At 35.6% G+C, this 23,219-nt stretch overlaps 1 protein-coding gene across 5 annotated transcripts in view; it reads left to right on the top strand.

Moving 5' to 3' along the window:
* USP8 (ubiquitin specific peptidase 8) overlaps positions 1–23,219 on the top strand; it is a 91,153-nt gene that overhangs the window by 39,387 nt on the left and 28,547 nt on the right. For 2 of the 5 annotated variants that reach the window (XM_063091244.1, XM_063091242.1), the window contains exons 1-5: positions 30–141; positions 8,142–8,309; positions 9,869–10,013; positions 13,491–13,576; positions 22,441–22,603. In XM_063091244.1, coding sequence (XP_062947314.1) covers positions 8,206–8,309; positions 9,869–10,013; positions 13,491–13,576; positions 22,441–22,603 — 498 coding nt within the window. In that variant the 5' untranslated portion in view covers positions 30–141; positions 8,142–8,205. Of the gene's footprint in view, positions 1–29; positions 142–8,141; positions 8,310–9,868; positions 10,014–13,490; positions 13,577–22,440; positions 22,604–23,219 lie in introns of those variants that run through there. The other 3 variants (XM_063091246.1, XM_063091245.1, XM_063091243.1) reach the window with 2 other exon arrangements.

Raw genomic sequence — 23,219 nt, 5'->3', positions numbered from 1 at the left:
CGCCGCGCAATGCAAATCGGGAAAGGGGGATGAGCTGGGCTGGCTTCCGTCGGGAGAGCGAAGGCTCATTTTCCCTCGGGTTGTTGGGATATGGGCCTTTGGCAAGGAGGCTGGCCTTACTGAAGCAAGCCCGGCGCCACGGTGAGTGCGAGTCTGGGCCCTGGGAAGTCGTCCGCAGTGAACCCCCCTTACTTCTACCAGCTGGTTACCCGGGAGACAAGCCCTGTCCTCGGAGAAGGGTGGGACAACCCCCGAACATAGAACCGGCTTGTGGAGGAAGGGCCCTACCTGGAGTCTTTCCCGCTGCCCACTTAGGTTTCCTAGCGAGTTTCATGTGGTTTTTCGGTCTTAGAAGGTTGCTTTGACCATTCCTTCTTTTTCTTGGACACTCAGACCCGACTGTGACCTCCTTCCTCTTCCGTTTTGTGTTTTCCTACTATCTACAGTATCAGGCCTTACTATAGCCCCAGTCCCAATTCTTCCTCCGCTCCAGTCACACTTGCTTTTAGTGAAGTTCAAATATGAGTTTAAAGATCTATAAGCTTATCACTGTTAAAAGGATGACTTTCTCAATTAGAAGTTTTTCTTTCCTAAAATGTGCCTTCTATCCTAGAGTTGTGGGACAAGTTAATTTCACCTCCACTCCACCTTGGAAGTGATCAGAACCCCGAATTGCAGTGATGTGAATGTACAGCTTTATAGCTGCAGAGCACACTCTTGGGTTTATTTCTTGCCTCCAGTTTATTCTGTGACCTTGAACAAGTCACTTAATCACTAACAAAATATTTACCTGACTCACAGAGGTGTTGCAGAGCCTAAGGAATTTGATATTTGTTAAGTGCTTTGAGGGTTTCAGGTGAAAGGGATGCCTAACTGAAGGATGTTACTCTTTCTGAATCTGCAAAGTATCCTTAGTTTTGTATCTCTCTCGCTGCAGCCATTAAAAATGCCAAGTGAGATTTGTTAAGGAAGTGTTCCTATTCTAGGCTTGCTCTGCGGCTTTGCTGTGTAGGCATATTTTGCATTTCATCCTGTTCTGTTTAAAATTCATTGTTGAATGTCATTCATGAAGGATTTAGATGATTTGTCATGACTACAGTACAGTACAGTACAGTTGTGTCTTTATCATGTTGGTGTGGCTGCATTGACATGTGTATTCCTTTTCTTCTGGCCCATTAGGTGCATCTTTAAAGTTAGATAGTAGGGGTTCCTTAATAATAGAAAACACACACAAACCTGTCATTAATGAAATTTTGGACATAGACATGAATTCTCTGAAAAAACAGTGCATGAGAAAAACTAACATAAGTATTTTAAAGGTGTTTTTTTAGCAGTTAATTTTTTAAGATATTTATTTGAACTTTATTAATCACTATGGGCGTTTATTAATGTGAACATATTGGGAGAGAACCAAAATGGCTTATGTAAACACACTTGGAAAATAAAGCCAGCACATCAAAATTTTTTCATAAAATGTCCGGCATTATATTTTATTATGAACTTTTCGACATGAAAATACACTCATTTTTGTAGAAGTGAGAGGAAAAGTGTCCAATCAAATATGAATTGCTAATAAAATTAGATACAATTAAGGAAGCATTTTAAAAAATATTTTGCCATTGTCCCAGTTACCTATTGCTGCATAACAAATCACTGTAGGTACTAAAACTACTATTTTATTTTATTTTTTCGGTGGTAGCCAGTACAAGGATCTGAACCCTTGACCTTGGCCTTATAACACCATGCTTTAACCAACTGCGCTAACTGCCCAGTGGTGAAGCTACATTTTAGTATCTCATGTTTCTTGGGGCTGACTGGACTTAGCTAGGTGGTTCTTACGTAGGGTTTTATGCATTTGTATTCAGATAAGGAGCTGGGGGTTGGAGTCATCTGAAAGCTCAACTAGGTTGGATATCCAAGATGGCTCACTCACATGAATGGCAGTTGATGTTGGTTGGGAGTTGAGCTAGGGATGTTAACTGGAGTGCCTACACATAGCCTTCTTGTGTGGCTTTGACTTCTCACAGCATGGTGACTGAGTTCCAAGAATATGTGTTTGCAGAGACAGGAAGTGGAAGCGGCCCATCTCTTAAAAGCCTGGACCCAGAAATTGGCTCATTACTTCCAACATACACTATTGGTTAGAGCAGTCAAAGACCTCTCCCCCATCAGAGATAGACCCCTACCTTTGGAACGGAAAATGTAAATTTGTGGCCATCTTCAGCCTACTGTAATTTTGATGACAAAGTTGTATTGAGCCCATGTTTGGATTTATGTAGTACCTTATATATAGAAAAAGGTACACTTTGATTTCCTTAACCATAATGCTTTGTGTCTTCTTGGCTTATTACAATTTTCAGAGCATTGTTTTGTGTATATTTTTTCACTTGGTACTTATGGTAACCCTACAGAAGCAGACAAATCATCCCCATTTCATTTGCAGATAGTAAACTGAGGAGTGGCAGTGATAGTGTTGGGAGGATTTAAGGAATTTGTTCAAAGTCATATGATTAATAAATGGAAAATAGGGCTAAGACCTATATCTCTTCCATAATATTAAATTTATTAGTAGTAATTGATGAATTGTTAAATTAAACTGATTTGGAATTCCAGATTTATAACCATACTAATTCAAGCAAAACAGTACTCATGTGTAGTTAATAAAGTCAGTGTTAAGATAACTAAGCCTTGTCTCTTTTGATTAACACATTACAATTTAGTTTTTTATGATACAGTAGTCCCCCCTTATCCATGGTGGATACGTTCCAAGACCCGCAGTGGATGCCTGAAACCTTGATAGTACCGAACCCTATGTATACTGATTTTTCCTATACATATGTATCTGTGATAAGGTTTAATTTATGAACTAGGGACAGTAAGAGCTAATGATAAAATAAAACAATTATAACAATATACTGTAATAAAAGTTATCACACACTGTGGCCATAACTTTTGCAGTTTGAGGTGTGACAGCAAAACTAGCACAATTTTTTTTTCCCTTCACAATTTCACAGATGGAAGATTCATTCTTACCATAAATCTTAGCAATCTAGGTGTACAATTTTTTTTTCTTTTCAAGTCAAGAACTTTCACCTTTTTACTTAAGGGAAGCACTTTAGGGCTTCTCTTTGGTGTATCTGAATTGCCAGCATCACTAGTTTTGAGCTTTGGGGCCATTAAAAATAAGGGTTTCTTGAGCACGAGCACTGAAATACTATGAAACAAGATGCCTACCAAGTGACTAAGGGGCAGATAGTATATACAGCATGGCCAAGTGTTTTATATATTCATACACACATACATAACCGAAACAAAAGTTTCGTGAAACAGTATTTAGTCTTACTGTGTGTGACATACTCTGATATTTTCTTTTCTATTTTTTTTTTTTTTTTTTTTTAATGCTGATCGTGACTTTAGGGATTTTTAAAACACTGCCCCTAGGCTGGCCAGTTAGCTCTCTGTTGGTTAGAGCACAGACTTATAATGCCAAAGTCATGGGTTCAGATTCCCGGATGGGCCAGCTGCCAAGAAAAAAAAGCAGTGACACAAAAACACTGCCCCCAAGCATTTAGCACAGTGTGAAACACATAGTAGATGCTCAGAAAATACCAGATGTTTTCACAGTGATTAAATCTTGAGAGGGTTGAACCTTCTTAAAGCCTTATTTCATCAATACCTAGTTGTTTGTGGCATTTTACATAGAACGAGTATAGGGTGAATTATATGAGATTTAAGACAGCCAGAGAGTACTGTTGCTGCCCGAAGGGCAGAGATGAGGAGAGATAGTGGGTGGCCAACAAAGACAAACTTTGCTTTCCTTTCAGTGTTACCAAGCACCTTAGCATTGGCTAGTGTGAAACTCTAGTTAAAATGTCAGGACCAGTTTGAATGACTGCAAACCTTAATTTCCTCTTTTTTACTTTTTAGTTTTCACTTTGTGGTTCAAGTCATTTAATCCCTCCTACTGTTGCTCTTTGTTTTTGTTTCTGTTTTTTTTTTTCAAAAGATGACCAGTAAGGGGATCTTAATCCTTAGCTTGGTGTGGTCAGCACCACGCTCAGCCAGTGAGCTAACCAGCCATCCCTATATAAGATCCGAACCCGTGGCCTTGATGTTATCAGCACCGCACACTTCCGAGTGAGCCATGGGTTGATCAGAAGGCTGTCAGGAGAGAGGGGGATATATATATATATGTGCCTTCCATTTTCTCCCCATTGTGAACTCATTTTCAGCACTGTCTGGATTTTCGTTTTGGATTGTTGCTATTTGACTAAACCTGGAGTGCTTAGTCTTTGTCAGGTTTACACATCTTAAAAATTTTATTTTTTTGTTCTTAAAAGAACTTTAATTTTTCTTACATATTCTTAGTTTTATTTTGTTCTTTTTTTTACTTACAATCCTTTTGGAAGCATAACGCTGTTTTAATGGGTTATGTGTTATATTTAGTTTGTTCTAGATCTAAACAAATAGATTCTATAAATTATTTGACTTCTGTAGTTATTGAGCATTCCTTTGTAATTATCAACGAGTTTGTTGTTGTTGCTGCTGCTCTTTTCTTTATTTTTAACTATTTTAGCCAAAATAAGGAAGTTTTGAATTTATTCATTCATTCTGGCCTTGACTTATGTCTGTCTATTTTGAGATTTCTTCAGTGGCAAAAATGCAGCAGAACGACTTACCAAAAATTTCATGCATTAAACTTCACATAGATTTAGTTTGGATGTATATCCTTTGATTTCTCATTTAATTAGAGAAAAATATCTTTTATCTTATATTTGACCTTAGAAATGTGTGTGATTGTAGAGGCTGAAATAGCAATTAACACAGTGCTGAAAGTATTTTTAACACTAGGTATCATTATTTGACAGTATAACATAATTTTGTTAATAAACGGCTGGCCGGTTAGCTCAGTTGGTTAGAGCTTGGTGTTATAATACCAAGGTCAAGGGTTCGGACCCCATACTGGCCAGCTGCGAATATAAAACTTTTTTGTTAATAAAAATAGAAACAACTGTGGTCCTTTGGACTTAAACCATTATCAGAGAATATTGTTACTTATCTGAACTGTTCTTAAAAATCAAATAAGGACCGAAGAGGTTACTTTTAAAAAGTACATTTTTTCTTGTAGAAATCCTTGCTAAAAACTTTGGTGACATCATAATCTTATCCCTGTACATAATCATTTGCCAAGTTCTGTTCTTCTACCTTTTCATTGTCTCTTGTATCTGCCTGCTCCATTCCATCTCTACTGCCCTAGTTCTGACTTTCATCGTCTTTCCCTATGATTATTATAATAGATCACTAGTGTTTTCCCTATCTCCAGTTGCTTGAAGCCTAACTTTGTACTTTTGTCAGTTTGGATCACCTTTTTTTAGAACCCTGTTAGGGCTCTCCACTACCTTTAGAAAACAAAATAAATACTTTAGTGTGACATTCAAGGCCTTCCGTTACCTGTTGTGACAGTATTTTTTCAGGCTTCCATTACCTGTTGTGACAGTACTGATAGTAGATTCTTGTTCATTCTCTGTGGTGGCTGATTCCTAAAGATGTTCTTTACTTTCTTGACTCTTTCCTCATACTATTGCTCATCTCTATCAAAAGTCTTTTTCCACCAAATACTCTCTCTTTCATGACTTTCAAGATCCCTCTAGTAGTTCTTAATCTTCCCTCATAATTGTTTTATAGTAGGTTATTTGTAACTGTATAGTTTGATATCATATTATGTTGTATTGCCACTACTTACAACTTTCTTTTCCATATTAGTTTTTTTCTGTTTTTTACTGGCTGGCTAATAATACAGGGATATGAACCCGTGACCTTGGTGTTATAAGGCTATGCTGTAACCAGCTGAGCTAACCAGCCAGCCTGCATTAGTTTTTGAAATTTTATGAGGCAACATCATATCTAATATCTGAGTTCTTGGAAGCTTAATGCCTTCTATACATCAGAATGTCTGTGAGTGTTTGAATTGAATTGAACTTTAAAATAGCTAATGATTTACTATTTTAAGTTACCTAGTTAAACTATATGTATATCTATAGTATATATAGTTTGTATATTCTTTGTCTTTAAAAAATGCAAATTTTAAAGGTAGCCACGAGAAACAGATTGAACTTGAGAACATATCCTAGACCTTCATTTTAGAAGGTTCAAATCAATAGCTTTCTTTTCCTAGCCAAGAAACCTAATTGTGATGAATCATCAAAGTAGACTCTACCTGACTTTTCAAACATTTATTCTGTAATTAGACCACTAGTACTAATGGCCTAGATAGAGGATATAATTGGAAAAAACAAATCCTACTGGATTGGTATTTAGTCACTCTGCCCAAGTCTAGCTTTAGCCCTTATCTTAGTATAGTCACCACTAAGAAATGGTTGGGCTTTTTGGGAATTACACTTCAAGTGGTGGCTTATATCAGATGTTGGCTGTTTGTAGTTGAGTAAGCTTAACACCCCAACTGAGCTAGTTGGGGTCAGAAAAATAAAGGATAACTCTTGTTACTGTTAACTTATTGTCTTCTGGTCTTTATTAACAGTCCAAGTACCAGTGCACCCTACTCTCTGCCATAGAGAAGTCTATTGTGGCCTTGCCAAGGCCTTGGGTTTCCTTAAGCACCTTCCCTGAAAAGTTAGTTTATTGACCTTACTCTCCTTTCCCTTAGTCAAAAGTATTATTCCTCAACTGCAGCTGAGGAAATCATGTGGTAAATCAAGATGCAACACCATTCTACTCTGTTGCATCTTTCTCTTTTTTATTGCCAATTTTTTTTTAAGTTATCTACAATCTACTTCCATTTCTTTATTCCTTAGTACTTGTGCTCTCTCTTCCACTCCTACCACTATATGGAAGCTGTGCTTCGCAACACTATATCAGGCTCTTTCAATATTCCAAATCTGTTTTTTTTAAATCTTTTTTTTTTTTTAATACACATTATATAGTTTATTTGCTGGTTTAACCCATAACTTCCTTACTTTTACATCTCTCTGGGCACTCTTTTCATATTTATATATGATTATATAGTTTTACTTAGAATTACACTGTTATGCTCATATAATTACTTTCTTTAAAACTTTTTACAAAATATATGTTAAGTGCATTACATATATTCTTTTATATGTTATAAAGCATGATAATAAAATGATCACCTGTGAACATACCATCTAACTCGAAAAGTAGATCCTTACTGGTACCTCTGAAGCTCCTTGTGTATGTCTCCCTGATTACATTCTTTGCCTCCCCCCAGAAATAGAAATTTGTGTTTATCATTTCCTGTCTATAGTTTAACCTCATTTGTATCACTAAGCGATATATTATTCAATTTAGTTTGTTTTTAAACTTTATATAAATGGTATCATGTTACATATATTTCTGCTTTTTCACTCAACGTTAGGGGGATGGATAGGAGGCAATAGAGTGGGGAGATGGGATTGTAGGCTATCTTCATTTTGTTTACTACCTGCTCCATTTTCCTGGTCAGAATTTGCCAGAGCATACAAAGAATGTCACGAAACATCAAAGACCTTTTCAGAGTAAACCAAAGTACATGGGTATATTCTGCCAGAAATAGAAACCTTCATTGGTCCCCAGATCCATATAGTGTGGCTCTGCCTACATGCCCATGCCCCGCACCAGCATTTTTCCTTTTGTAAACTAATATCATCAATGAGAAAAGAGTAATATTTGTAGATGAAAATGCCTTCTACTTGTGCTCTGTAGATAAATGTAATTTTAATAGAAAAAAATATAAAAGCTCTTATTCTTACTGCTAGTTCCTTTGACAAGTTAGATTCCTAAAACTTAAGGCAAAATGATACAAACAATTCATTTAGTTAGTGAAAATTTTTTTTAAATTATTAAATTATTCATTTATACCCTGTGTATCTTGAGCTCCCAGAATAGATATTTAAGATAATTTAAAATTGACCCTGTTAACAAAGGATACAGTTTAGTAGTTTTATGGGTCTTTTTGTTTTTGGTTTTGTTTTGGCAGCTGGCCAGTACTGGGATCTGAACCCTTGACCTTGGTCTTACAACACCATGAGCTAACCAACCACCCCAGTTTTATTTTTTTAACTGCTCACTTGTTTTATTGTTAATGAGGAAAATTAGTGGAATTATTTGTATTTGTTTTCTTTCAGGAACAACTACTTTTAAAGAAATACATCGTCTGTTGTGAAGTTGGAAAAGTAAAGGTTATTCATCATGCCTGCTGTGGCTTCAGTTCCTAAAGAACTCTACCTTAGTTCTTCACTAAAAGACCTCAATAAGAAGACAGAAGTTAAACCAGAGAAAATAAGTACTAGGAGGTATATATCCTCTGCTAGTTTGATTGAAGAATTTATTAATTTTTGTTTATTTCATATTATTTACGATAGATGAATAGTCAATTTAAAGTTTGTTTGAAAAATGGTCCCATCACACAATATAAGACCTCATTAGAGAAAGTCTTAAATTTATCTTGGCATAATACATATATATATTGCTAATATGTATATTATCTGCTTTCTGGACAGTATACTAGGTCCTAAGTTTAAGAAGCAGGGATTATGAGGGTTCTACAAAAATTATTTAGCCACAAGTCATTGCCTTTTCATACAACAGTATAAAAATCATTTTTAATTAAAGATCACTTTTATTCTTATGTATTATACATACAAATTATGATAGTAGCATAGTCTTTGATTAAAAAGAGAGATATGTATTTTTTGTCCAGTATTAAATAAAGTATTAATTTGTTCCAGTTTCACATCAACTGTTAACCTAATGATTTATGTGTTTTTATTTTTGAGGGCCTATACTCTACCTGTTAAGACAGATGCTAGAGTGATGCCTTCCTGATAGAGATTACAGATTCTATCCTGAGATAAAATATAATAGTGATGAAGAGGTCCAGCTGTTTTGATATTTACTGGAAATATAATCTTGCTAGAAATTGGGGTATCACTAAAATTGTTAACTTGTTGATAGTTTTATCTCTGTTAAGGGACAGAAGACAATAAGAACTTTTCCTCTGAATTTATTCTGGCCAACAAAGAAGAAGGTTTGGTGATAAATAAGTAACCATATTACTATAGAGCTGGAAATAAGAATTTCAGAAAGAAAGATGGGCTTTGCCAGCTATATACACCACACTTCTTGGGAAAAGTAGATTTTAGAAATCGGGTGGACAATAGGTGTTCCATGACTGGAGATAAACGGGGAGGCTCTAAAAAAGTATGTGTGATCCCAGATGAACCAATGAAGGGGCATATAAAGAAACCTGGGACATCTCATTGAGTCATTTTCTAAAGGAAATAAACAGAAGGTGGGAAGAAAATGTCAAGGATGAAGATAAGAAGGTAGTATAAACTTTAAAGAAAGTTAGGAAGAAAAATCCCAGAATGAACTGATATTTATAAACATTATTAAGGACAAAATGGGTTTTTAAAAAACATACCTTTTTGGGGGCAGGAAAAATAATAGAGGGATTGGCTTACTTCTTGGGCTAAGTTGCTAGTTTTGATAGGGTGACAGAGAAAGCAGCTCTCTTTACTCCTGTTGAATGATTTTCAAACAGGAAACAATGGAAAAGTTAAAGGCCACCATTATGCTTTCTCAAAGCTTAAAGACAGGGTAGTCAAAACTAAGACAGATGATTCCTTTCTAGCAATGTCTGGTTTATCTCTAGGACCACCCTCAAACCAGAGGAAGTGATATGTGTGAATTGGTTGTTTCCAAACTTACATCTAACTTTGAATCATTTCTGAAGTAGTGCAACCTAAATCATGAAATTTACTGTAACAAGAATATCTGTGGACTTTACATATGACCTGTATTTTTTTTCCCAAAAGACAAGTGTTTTAATTATTTTTTCTCTAATTTTAAGTTATGTGCACAGTGCCCTGAAGATCTTCAAGACAGCAGAAGAATGCAGATTAGATCGTGATGAGGAAAGGGCCTATGTACTGTATATGAAATATGTGACTGTTTATAATCTTATCAAAAAAAGACCTGATTTTAAGCAACAGCAGGTACAATCTATTTTTGCATTTTATTTGCTAAGTTACTTTGCATAATGGAACTATTGATTTCCTCTGAAAGTTTTAACTAACAGTGAAATTTAGATTGCATTATGCATCAAGTTCAAACTCTTATGTAGATAGAAAAAACAAACAAGATGTAATTTCATTATTTGCAAATGTGTATGTGTGTGTGCCTATCTGTACACACACCCTTAATTTGTTTTGGATTAGTACAGGTTTGTAGCAACATGCAGACTCATAATCTATTTTCTGTTGTAATGAACCATTGCCATGTCAAGTGGAAGGACTGAGTTTACTTGTGCATTAAATAAGAAAAATGACTGTGTTTTTTATTTTACTTTCTCAAAATTCAAGGTTTAATAAGTTGTTTTTATGTGACAGCTTTTTATATTTGACTGACAGTATAGCCATATTAAAGATCTCAGTTTGTGAATTAATAGTGATCACTTCCAAAATCTTTTTATTTTAATTTTTTTGCTTTTAGTTCTTTGAACAGGTGCTAGTCTTCCACTTTGCTGAAGCCATGGGTAGTGAGGGAGGGCGGGGGCGGTGTAAATCAATAGAGAAAACTGATGACTCAGATAAGTGTTGGTAGAGAAAATGGCTGCATTTTGATTGCACCAGAAACAAGCAAAAGAAAAACTCAGAGCCTGTATTAAAGAAATGGGAAGAATGTTGTGTTGATGGTTACACCTTTACTTAGAAATAGTCTTGGCGGGGGCAGGAAAAAAAAAAAAAAAAGGTCTTGCTACCAGACAGTATCATAGCAAAATACTGCTTATAGATTTCGTACCTGGTAGAGAAACCATTCTTAAATTAATATTGAGATTTTATTTTGTTCTCTGGTGGTAGAATTGGCTTACCTCATTTAAATTGACTTATGGAGGCTGGCCAGTTAATTCATTTGGTTAGAGTGCAGTGTTAAAATACCAAAGTCAAGGGTTTGGATCCCTGTACTGACCAGTCACAAAAATAGAATAAAGTAAAATAAAATAAACAGACTTATAGAAATAAAAAAATTTCTATTATTCTTTGAAATAAGCTTTTTTTCCCCCCACCGAGTGGTGTGACTGATACTCATTTATTTTGGTTATTAGTTAAGGGATAGCTTTAATGTTTTGCTTACTGGTGATAAGTCATTGCTGGTGTTTCTTCTCACCAGCAGTTATGCTAATAATAGTTACCGGCTTTTAGATCTAGCTTTGGAGAGGTGGCCCCTTGCATTTGATGGTTCATCTGCCTGTCCACAAACGGCTGGATTGTTCCTGCCCTGGAAGAAACATCTTTTAACATTCTTGGACATACTTATCTGTAGACAAGAGACAGAGGCTTGCCTAAATCCAAACAAGTTCTTTCGTGCTCTTTGAAATCTGTTAACATGGAATTGCTTAAAAAGAAGTGCAAAGAGTGCTTGCTAAAGTAAATATTTTTGAAATATTTGAAATTTGGGTAGTTTTGGTGTTTGCTGTTTTGTCTGATGTGGTGTAGGGCCTTTTTTTATGTACTTTACTTTTTATTTTTAGAAGTTAGTAGTTATTTTTTTTTCTTTGGCAGGGTTTGTAATGTTTTTGTAGTACCCCTTTTCCCCCCCTTGGGAAGGTGGAGAATAAATTTTAATCGATGAGATTTTCCATTTCCATAGAGTATCTATTGCATTTCCGAAGGGAATATCTAGGTGAAAGTGGCAGGAGAAGTTCAGGTTCGGAAGCTCCCTGCAAAGGCTCAGGTAACCCAGGCTGTTACTTCATGTGCTACAGTTGTTCAGTTTCTGGCTTTCAGTAGAAGGATTATTTTCGTTTGCTCTGTCCAGGGTACCTCATCTGCTTCTGTCTTAGAACTGTTTTTTGTTTTATTTTGTTTAGCCCAGCCTCTCTAGTGTACTTCAAGTACATGAGGTGTTAAACTTACTAAGTAGATATTTTCTAGTTTTTACCATTTAAAATTGGTAGGGACAAAATATATGTCACTGAACTTCTTCAGGACTTATATCTTTTACTTTTATTTACACTAAAGAATATTTAAGATTTAGATAAAACTTGATTTAGCAAGCTCTCTCACTAATAGAGGAGACAGTACCTTTATTACTTATTCATTGAAAAAATTAGTGTATAAACAATTTTTTCAGGGTTATCTGAAAAGAGCCACATTTTTGGCTCTCAGAGGTTCATTTCTTCAGATTTCAACTACTATAAACTTCTGACTACTAAGAGGGAAAGAATGATTATAAGCTTTCCAAAGGAATTACAAAATCTATGTAGACCAGAGGCCAACTAATTATCATCACAAGTCTGCTGTCACCAACAGCCCTTGCATTTTTTAGAGAACTATTTAGGGAAAAAGCCAGACACCAGTGTAGTCACTATCTCCTATGCCAAACCTATGGGGACTGAAACAGCCCGTATTACCAGAAAATGAGAAGTTTGAGGCTTAGCTTTAAAGGCTTCTTCTGGACTCTCAAAAATTAGTAGGATTAAAAAAAAATTATTAGGATAGGAATATTTCCTAATGAAATAAATCTTTACTAAACATAAGACTTTTGTCTTTTACTGGCTGGTGTTGGAATAAAGGTCATAGACATGAGTCTTAACCTATTGTGTACTTTAAAGTCAGCTGAAAATCTGAAATTAAAAGTATGCTAATAATACTAAGTATGATCTTTTGGAATTCTGCTATTAAAAAGCCTTTAAGGATTTACTAACTTGAGTGTAAGGGGACAAGAGCTATAAGCCTGTCAGATTCCCCTTTTGTGAGAAAGGAACACTATTCCTTCCCAGTGTTCTTTCAGTGCTCCTACAAATTGCTGTTTTACACAAGGAAGAAATCTGCACATGCTAGGGCATGGAGTTAGTTTTATTTTATTCCATGGGGATTTTTATCCCACATAAGGAAACAGAATGAAGAATGAATCTTAATTGGTCTCTTCATCAGAAGTGGTCAACTTGGTTTCTCATGTATTCATAAAGCCAGACAGTTTTTTAAGCAGACTGTGGAAGCAGACAGGAGAACCAGCTTCTTGGTGCCACAGACCACTACCTTGTATCTAGCTAAAGCAAAGACCAACTCAAATAATTATCCAAGGTCACTGTTAACTGTACTATAGGGTAAAGTTTACCATTTTATTATTTTAAAGGAAGTTGTCTAAAAGAATTTCATTAATGCTGAATGAGAAAAATCAGAACAAATCATACTCACCAGTATTTACATTCCTTAATGGTGGCTTACAAATAAGTAAAATTTATTACCTAGTGATTTTTTTTCCTGGCATACTAATGGTATGAAGATACTTTTCAAATGTTTGGAGAATAAATTGTGCATTTATGTAGGTTAAAAGTTTAAAAAATACTTCAATTATAATTTTTCATCTAAACTTTCTTTATATAAGCATGATGATTTTAATGTTTTTAACATTAGTCCTGTGTAAATGTCCAGTACTAACTGTATGGGATGATTTTCCTATAATTTTAGGACCACTTTCATTCAATACTTGGACTTGCAAACATCAAAAAAGCTATTGAAGAAGCCGAAAGACTCTCTGAAAGCCTTAAACTAAGGTACAGGCATTATTATGAAATATTTAAAGGAATGTTAGTTGAGAAGATAGCAATATTTAGGATTTTTCTATTTATAACTGATCAGTCATAAATATCCTGATTCCTAGAAATAAGTCTTATGTTAACTGGGACAAAAAAATTAGAGTCTTTTGCTATATTACCTATATTGTGTTCATGTGTTACAATTAATATTCTCTATTGAAATTTAAAAAGTGTTTAGAATGATAGATTGTTAAGGTAAGCACTAGTGTATTAGATTAGAATTCAGGCCCAATTTTCTTAAAGTACAATATTTGTAAGTTTCTGTTCACTGTATTCTTTAGAAAAATTTTGTTCTTCATATGTTCCATGTTATACTGTGCCACTGGACAATGGTCTCATGGGAATGAAGTATTTACTGTTAGTTTTGATCTGCCTAGTTATATGTTTGTTGTTTTGTTTTTTTTTAAATCTAATTCTGGTATTTGCCATGACTGGCATACCAGGCTTATAAAATAATCACAAATTAAAAATAGGGTGCTTCAGTTTGTAGTCATTAGTCATTTTTTTTTTTTTTTTTTTTTTTTAAAAGATGACCGGTAAGGGGATCTTAACCCTTGACTTGGTGTTGTCAGCACCACACTCAGCCAGTGAGCGAACCGGCCATCCGTATATGGGATCCGAACCCGGGGCCTTGGTGCTATCAGCACCGCACTCTCCCGAGTGAGCCACGGGCCGGCCCTCATTAGTCATTTTTTAAATTTAAATTGTTGCCCTTATGAACAACATAATGCTATCAAGTAGATCCTAGTAGATGAATTTCTGCCCATATCTACAGCTTAAAAGTTAATGGATAAATCCAAAAGCATTTGCAGTAATATGATACAGGAGGAAAGAACAGTGGAAGTGGTTTCAAGTGATACAAGCTGCCAAAAGTCTAGTTAGTGAGAAAAGGCAAACAGAGATTTATGATGCTAATGATAGATAGAAGAAGGAACCTAGAAGATTTAATTAGGCTGACATAATTCTGTACTGTTTTGAATTTTTTGCACTACGAATGTATCATATGTTACTTATATTTAATTTTGTTTGTTTGGTTTTGGCTGCTGAGTGGTATAGGGATCAAACCCTGGTCCTTGGTGATATCAGTACCACTCTCTAACCTACTGAGCTAACTGGCCAGCCCCTGTTACTCATATTTTTAAATATTCTTTTTAAAATAAAAAGTTTGAAACATGTATTTTAGCTCAGTTGGTTAGAGCATAGTGCTGATAACACCAGGGTCCAGGGTTTGATCTTGGTACTGGACAGCCACAAAAAAATAAAATAAAAAAAAGTAAAAGTTAAATAGTTAAAGTGGTAGAATTTTTGATGATTTTCTGTTTTAAAATGTTTATTTACTATTGATGTTTTATTGTTTTTGCGATAAAGCAGAGGATAATCTTGTGGTTGCTGAATTCTTCAGCAGGCAAATGAATAAATATGTAATGATTCACATATACGTTATCTAGGTGAAAGGTTGTCTTTATATAACTCTTTTTATCGCCACAACTGTAACTGGTTACTGGGCACTAGGGACCTAGATTATAAGATTTTTGAAAATTTCCAGTACAATAGAGCTTGACTGTGAGATGTATTTTATTACCTGTTCTTTTAAACAAATGTGCAGTGTTCACTTGAAGAGAATTTTTTCCAATGTGTAATAACATCAGATCATTAAATACATATAGATTACAATGAGAAAGGCAGAAGCTTCTTGAAGCAAACATAGTTGTCTGTGATGACATGACACTTTTTTCTTTAAGAAAACAATTTATAAAGGAAGTCAGTGAGAAATGATTCAATATTTAGATATTTACTTTTTACACGTTCATAGAATGGCCCATCTTTCAATGTAATGAGTTCCCTGTTACTGAATGGCCTCTAGGGTCCTTTCTAATTCTAAGGCTTTCTGAATGTACTCTGAATTTTTCCTGTAGTATAGATTACTTTGCAACTAGATTGGGAGAACCTTTCTGTTCTGAGTTTTTCTCCCTGTATGCCCTCCCCCAACCCTTTGCCCCACATGTTTGGTTTCTTTCATTGACATTTAGAGCAGTTCTTTATTAACATATCTTCACATCTGTCCTGTCCTAATTTTCTAGTAAGTCAACCAGGGAGCTCATTTCCACCTTTAAATCTCTGAAATCTGTACCTGGTTAGGATTTATCTTTTGTCAGGCCAACAGTGTGAGGAAGGGCATTGGGGATATGCTCCCTGATAACTTTGAGGTGAAAGCTTTGAACACCTTGGGGTAAATTTTCTGCTAGACTCTGCCCAGTCATCTGGCATCATGGTGATAAGATATATCTCCCCACTCAAAGGGTAAACATAGTTCCAGATTCCAGAAAACACTGTAGCAAAAATATCTAATAAGTGGCTGGAAAACAGATTTCAGCATTCCCTGACATCAGGGAATACTTGTCAAACATTTATTCACTTACCCTTTATTTTACGTTCATGTTATGGATGGTCTTAGGCTTAATTTTGACAAAGTCTTGAGGTATTAGAATCCTACTAAAAGGGATTAAATAGGCAGGTAAGGAACCAGAAGTCAGTGCAGAAGGAGAGCACGTGTTGATCTCACTTCAGCTTACCAACTGAAGCTCCAAAGTAGGAGAGACGTCACAGCTCTACTTAAGGGGATTTGCCAAGGCCGTAGAAGTGTAGCAAATGGCAAGGAAGCGGGTAAGATGTGGATAAGAGTAAAACAGGAAAAAAGTAAATATTAAAGTTTCTTCAATTCTGCCCTCAAACTGGATTCAGGCTCACTGTGCTTACTTCTTAGGGCAGACAGTTCATATACTGCTAGACTACTACACTACTAGAGAAGAGATATAGAGCAGTGGGTAAGTGTGTGGAGCAAGACTCCCTGGGTTTGAATCCCAGTTTTTCCATTTACTAATTGTGTGATCTTGAGCAAGTTACTTAGCCTCCCCCTGCCTCAGTTTCCTCAGCTGTAACTGAGATAATAATAAAACCTACTCATAGTGCATTTAGCAAATTAACACATGTACAAACACTTAGATCTGTGCCTGGCATGTAGTACTCAATAAGCGTTTGCTGTTGTTATTGTTGTTATTAACAGTGGAAGCATTTTTGTTCTTCCTGGCACTCGAAGGGGCTAGGTAAAACAGTTGCATAATTTTGCTCCTTGTTCCACTTCTGTTTTGTGTTGGTGAAATAGATGCTGCTGGCATGTGAGATAGGCAGGAAAATGTGAAGTTGATGTTTCCATAGAGATAACAGTTAGTGAGGCTTGCTGTTCTGTCACCAAAGTTGTCACACAGTGCAATAGAGAAATAAGGGAAATAAATATACCAGTAAGCATGGTCCTGTTGGAGATTTGAGAATTCATTCATCACTACATACTGCTTGAGCAGATGTAATATGGTGAAATACCTGTTTTTGTAAATCCTGGATGAAGTTGTCATTCACTTTTGTCTCCACTTGTTTTAACATATTGATTTTTATAAATCTGAGAGCTATATTGTTCCCCAGTACAGCTTTATAATTTATTTTGAAATATTTTCTAATTTTCCTTTCTTCCTTGATCCATGGATCATTTAGAAGAGTCTTGTTTAGTTTACAGATATGTAGGATTTTTTTTTTTTCCCTCTTGGGGCGGGGTGGCCCACTGCGACAGCCTCTAGACCCTGGGCATGCTCTGTTGTGGGCAGAGGCAGGGCAGCCAAGACCCCGGGCATGAGATTTTTTTTAGTATCTTATTGATTTCTAATTTAATTTCATTGTGGCTAGAAATGTTCAGTCCTTTTAAGTACATTCTTGTTTTATGGCTGAGCGTATGGTCTATTTTGGTGAATGTACCATGGGCACTTGAAAAGAAAGTGTAGTTGTTGAGTGTAGTATTCTCTGTCATTTAGGTCAAAATGGTTGGTAATGTTGTCAGATCTCTGATTTTTTTTTTTTTTTTTTTTTTTTTTTTTTTGGTCTGGTTGAAACAGTCACTGGAAGACGGGGCTTTAAAATCTCCAACTATATTTGTCTGTTTCTCCCTTTAATTCTTTCAGCTTTTGTTTCATGCATTTTAAAATTCTGTTTTTAAGCACATAAACATTTATGACTGTTGCAGATTCCTGATGAATTGTGTCCCTCTTTAACTCTGGGAATATTCCGTATTCTGAAGCCTTCTTCAAGGCCACTTCAGTCTTCCCATGCTTACTGTTTGCATCTTTTTTCATTTACTTTCAGCCTCTCCATGTCTGTGCTTACAGTGCATTCTCGTGTAGATATTACATAATTGCATCTTACTTTTTCATCCATTCTGGTAATCTCTACCTCATTATTGGTGTGTTTTATCTATTCACATTTAACATAATTATTGATATAGTTGGACATAGGGCTGTTATTTTACTATTGTTTTCTTTGCGTTATTTGTTTTTTATTCCTTAGTTCCCTGCCTTCCTTTGAGTTATTCTTTTTTGAATTCCATTTTAAGTTATCTATTAGCTTTTAACTGTGCCTCTAAGTACCCAGGGATTTCTGTCTTATCTCTCTCTCTTTCTCTGTTACATCCTTAACTATTGTATCTCTTCACATATAAAAACCTTGTAACCATATAAGTCTATTTACCACCCTTTATCTTTTGTGTATTAGTTGTCACATATATTAAATCTACATATACTAGAACCTTCCCCCAATACAGAGTTATAATTTTTTATTTAAATAGGCATATGTTTTAAAGAAATTAAGAAGAAAAAAAATAGTCTTCTATATTCACCTTCATATTTACCATCCCTGGCACTCTTCATTACTTCTTTTTTTTCTTCATTCTTTCTTGAAGGTACAGGTTTCTATCTAGAATCATTTCCCTTTAGCTTGAAGATCTTCCTTCAGCATTTCTGGTGGTGCAAGTCTTTCGGGAACAAATTCTTAGTTTTCATTTACCTGAAAATATCTACATTTCATCTCTCTCTCTTTTTTTTTTTTTTTTTTTGGTGGCTGGCTTGTGCAGGGATTGAACCCCAGACTTTGGTATTATTAGCACCGTGCTCTAACCAACTGAGCTAACTGACCAGCCCTCATCTTCATTCTTAAAGGATATTTTCACTAGATACAGGATTCTGTATTGATAGATTTTTTTCCCTTCAGCACTTTAAAGATATTTTATCACTGTCTCTGGCCTCCATTGTTTCTCATGTTCCTGATGTGGAAATTAATATTAATTATTCATATCATTGATGTCTTGTAAGGAATGCGTCATTTTTCTCTGACTCGATTTTCTTTTTAGCTTTGGTTTGACTGATGTGGCTAGGGATGGTTTTCTTTGCATTTTTCCTGTTTGGGATTCACTGAGCTCTCTGAATCTGTAAATTCATGTCTTTCTTCAAATTTGGGAAGTTTTTCACCATTATTTCTTTCAAATATTTTTCTGCTCCATTTTTATTCTCTTGCTGGAAGTCCAGCAATACGTACAGTAAACTTTTTGATTTTGTCAAACAAATTTCTAAGGCTTTGTTCTTTTTTTTTGTTTAATTGTTTTCTCTTTGTTCTTCAGATTAGATCATTTCTATTGCTATATCTTCAAGTACTGACTCTTTTGTCATCACCAATTTTCTGTTGAGTGATTTTTTTTTTTTCAGATGCACGTTTCTATTCTAAAATTTCTTTTTGGTTTTTTATAATATCCTTGTTTTACAGAGATTTTCTATTTGTTCATTCATTACAAACACATTTTCATTTATGTCTTTTTTTTTTTTGCTGGCCAGTACAGGGATCAAACCCCAGACCTTGATGTTATCAACACCCTGCTCTAACTAACTGAGCTAAACTCAGGTTTGGGGGTTTTTTTTGTTTTTTGTTTTGTTTTTGGCAGCTGGCCAGAGCAAGGATTGAACCCTGGCCCTTGGTGTTATCAGGGCCAACAAGATTTAATCAACTGTTATATCCTTGAGCATAGTTATAACAGCTACTTTAAAGTCTTTGTATGCTTGGCTGGCCCATGGCTCACTTGGGAGAGTGTGGTGTTGATAATACCAAAGTTTGGATCCCTATATAGGGGTGGCTGGTTAGCTCACTTGGGAGAGCTTGGTGCTGACAACACCGAGTCAAGGGTTAAGATCCCCTTACTGGTCATCTTTATATTTAAAAAAAAAAAAAAAGTCTTTGTATGCTAAATACATCATTTGCATTATCTTGGTCAGCCTGTGTTGTTTTGCCTTTTCTCTTTAAGCTGGTCCCTTTTTTTTTGTATGCCTAGTGACTTTGTAAATTGTAAATGACATATTTAGAGTCTCTGCATCCTGTTTTATTCCAGTGAAGAGTGTTTATTTTGTCCTAGCATGCAATTAACTTGGCTCGACTCAAACTTTAAGCTCTGTCTTGACTGTGGTAGGTGGTAAGTGAAATATCTTTTCAGTTCTTTTAGACTAGCCGGGCTTCTTATTGTCTACCCCATGCATGCTTAGTTCATATGTCAGCTAAAGATTTGGGCAACTTTATGCAAAGAATTTGGAACTCTGGCTGTCTGGAATTATGGTTTCTATTAGAGTTTTAGCTGCTTCCAGCACCAACTAAGGTCTGCCCTTACATGTGAAGCCATAAAGAATGGTAAACTTATTAGATACCCTTCCCTTCCTCCAAGTGTCTGCACCCATTCACTGTCTGCCTGATTGTGGAGGACCTCCAGTGACTTCAGGTTACTGGAGAGCAGTTCCAGGTTCTTGGTCAAACATTTCATGGGACCAAGGGAAGTCTGCATTGAGGTGGGCACACACTCAGTGAAAGAAAAGGAAGAGGGACAGACATCATTCAAACAACAGGGCTTTATTACAGAGTGAAAATACACATAGAAGTGTGCACAAATGACTCCACGAGGGAGGAGCCCTCCTTCACCATATTCTTAGGGGGAGAATTTATATGCTGTTTTGGGATGGGAGTGTTTCTCTGTCCTAACTAAGAGGAAGATTTGGCCATGGGGGAGGACCAAGGGTAATTAAGACCTAATAGGCAGATGTGAGGTTGCATCAGCTTCCTGTCATGAGTCCCTGAGTTACTGAAGTTTTTGGTCATGCACAATGGAGTCACTTTTTGGGTGGAAGGTCATAAAGTGGTCATCTGCACTTTTGTTTCTCCTAGTGTTCAGTTACTGGTGGTTTTTGTATTCTGCAGAGTTCCAGGTGTAGTATGCTGATTGGTAGAGTGGTTAAGCTGTTGTCTAGCTCATTATGGGTTCATTAACTGCCAGACAAGAAGGCAGATCCAGTCTGAACATATATGAGCAGCCTCCTTGGGGCGTGTCCTATTCTGTCCTGCCTCAGTTATATGTCATGCAGAATTTATAGTAGTCTATGAGAAGTTCAATACAATAGGTACTGCTAAGTCATTACCAAAAATTAGAACCCCCTCACCTCATCTTTTTTTTTAAGGAGGAAGGATGGATTTTTTTAAAGTGTTATAATTTTTATCTCCATGTTCCTATCAAATCTTAGCAATCATTTCAAACAGTGGAACAAATAATAAAGAAGGAATTGCTAAGCATAAGGGTATAAATTAACTGCTTAAGGATTTAGAGGAGAAACACTCTTTTCCTTATATTCCTTCCACTTGAGGAGTAGCTCAGTTTTGTGTGACGTGCTAAATTCTTCACCAGGAGCTAAAAATGTAAATTTCTTGTTAGGTAGATGCTTATCAAATTAGAATTATCTTATTGATAGGTGGCACATGTTTGGTTACTACTAACCTGATGTTCATAATGTGGTAGGAAATAATTTTAAGTCTAGAAGTCATTCTTAAAACATGCTTAAATTTTTTTAATATGTGAAGCTTGCACAATTCTTTGAGTAGTCACTATTTCCATTATGTAGTCTTATTTGTTCATTTAGACATTTTTTATTGTGAAGTATTCATCAAAAGAATATATCAAATGTAATAATACATAACAAAGAAAAATAAAATGAAAATTATTGGGACTGGCTAATTAGCTCAGTTGGTTAGAGTGTGGTGCTGATAATGCCAAGGTTGAAGGTTTGATCCCTGTACCAGCCAGCCGCTCAAAAAAAGAAGAAAAAGAAGACTGTTGGTTCATTCTTTACTAATTTTTGGCGTCGTCAATTATTCATTTTACCTCACCCTCTGTTCTGTCTTCTTTTTCTCCCTCTCTCTTCTTTTTAAATTTGAAACTCACAGGCATTGCCAAGCATGCAGGTGATATTTAGGGCAAACAAAGTTGCAAGTCCTTGATAACATTTATTACTTGCTGGCAATAATAGTAAACAGTGCCTATAATAAGGAAAAGTTCCAAATTCCTTGGATATCTGCTAACTATAGGTTAGGATAGCTGTTTAACTTTGAACAAATTGGAAATGTCAGTGAAGTCATCCTTTTAAAAAAAATTATATAACCTGGTGACCTTGGTAATACTTTTTCCCCCATTGGTGGTAGTAGTACCTTTTTGAATGCTTGTTTTAATTAACATTTTTACTCTGAATCATAAACATAAGTGGATATATGGGCCACTACTTTTGCAGAGAAAATTAGGGGCCTGTAAGTCCCTTGGATAGGAAATTGTAGCAGATTTGAATCATTAAAAGGTTGAAATTAGTGGGAGAAAAACAGCACAGAGATCATTAAATAACTTCAACTTGAGAGCATAGAGTTTCTTTCCAAGATTTTTGGGCAATTTGAAGTAAAACTACAGATGGTCTCAGGGAAAATATATGAGTATGGTTTGTAATGGAGCACTAGCATTCAGATTTCAGTTGGAGGGAGAGAGTATGCAACCCATAAAATACCCCAAGGCAGCATGCCGATTTTACGGAACTGGAGCTCCTTTACTTTCCACAATCATGCCAACAAAAGACATCTTGACTTCTTTTTTCAACTAGATATGAAGAAGCTGAAGTTCGGAAAAAACTTGAAGAAAAAGACAGACAAGAGGAAGAGCAGCTGCAGCAACAGAAAAGGCAGGAAGTAGGAGGAGAGGATGGTGGCATGTCGGCTAAAGGTTTTCTGGAGAATGTATTGGATTCCAAAGACAAAACCCAAATGGTATTTCAACACTGGCGATCAATGGGGTGACAGATGTCACAGACAGATCAGTCGCACATCCTGTATTTCAAATTTGTTATGTGTGGTGAAAGACTGGTTCTGTTGATGATTTGCTTAAGAAGAGTTTAGATACCACTGTAAAGTTTTTTTAGGCAACAAGGGCAAAACTTAATGTGTTTTAATTAGAAACAATTAAATATTCTAGCTTCAGTTGATTCCAGGTTTTTCTGTGAGCTTCTACAGCAGTATGTTCTGTACACTAATTTTTTAGCAGTCACTATAATAAATTCAATTACAGCAGTAGAAAGAGCATTGGAGCTGTGATTCAGTTTATCTGAGTTCTGGTCCTATGTCAAGTCTTGATTAACTGGGACTTAGTTTTCATATTTGTCAAATGAAGGTCTTGAAATAGATGATCTTTAAAGTTTCTTCTTTCTAATAACATAATTTACATTAAAAAAAAGATTTGGTATACTACTGTATTTGGTGCCAAACCTTTTATGTGTTTCTGGAATCTCATTCTGTCCCCTTTGGTTTTTTTTCTTTCTTTTTCTACCCTAATTTCTTCTTCTTTCTCTCCTTTCCATTTTGTTTAGCAACTATGTGTCTTTTCAGC

Source organism: Cynocephalus volans, chromosome 3 (assembly GCF_027409185.1).
Source record: "Cynocephalus volans isolate mCynVol1 chromosome 3, mCynVol1.pri, whole genome shotgun sequence".
Taxonomy (NCBI): domain Eukaryota; kingdom Metazoa; phylum Chordata; class Mammalia; order Dermoptera; family Cynocephalidae; genus Cynocephalus; species Cynocephalus volans.
The sequence above is the reverse complement of the archived record's forward strand: the minus strand, read 5'-3'. Positions and strand labels throughout refer to the sequence as shown.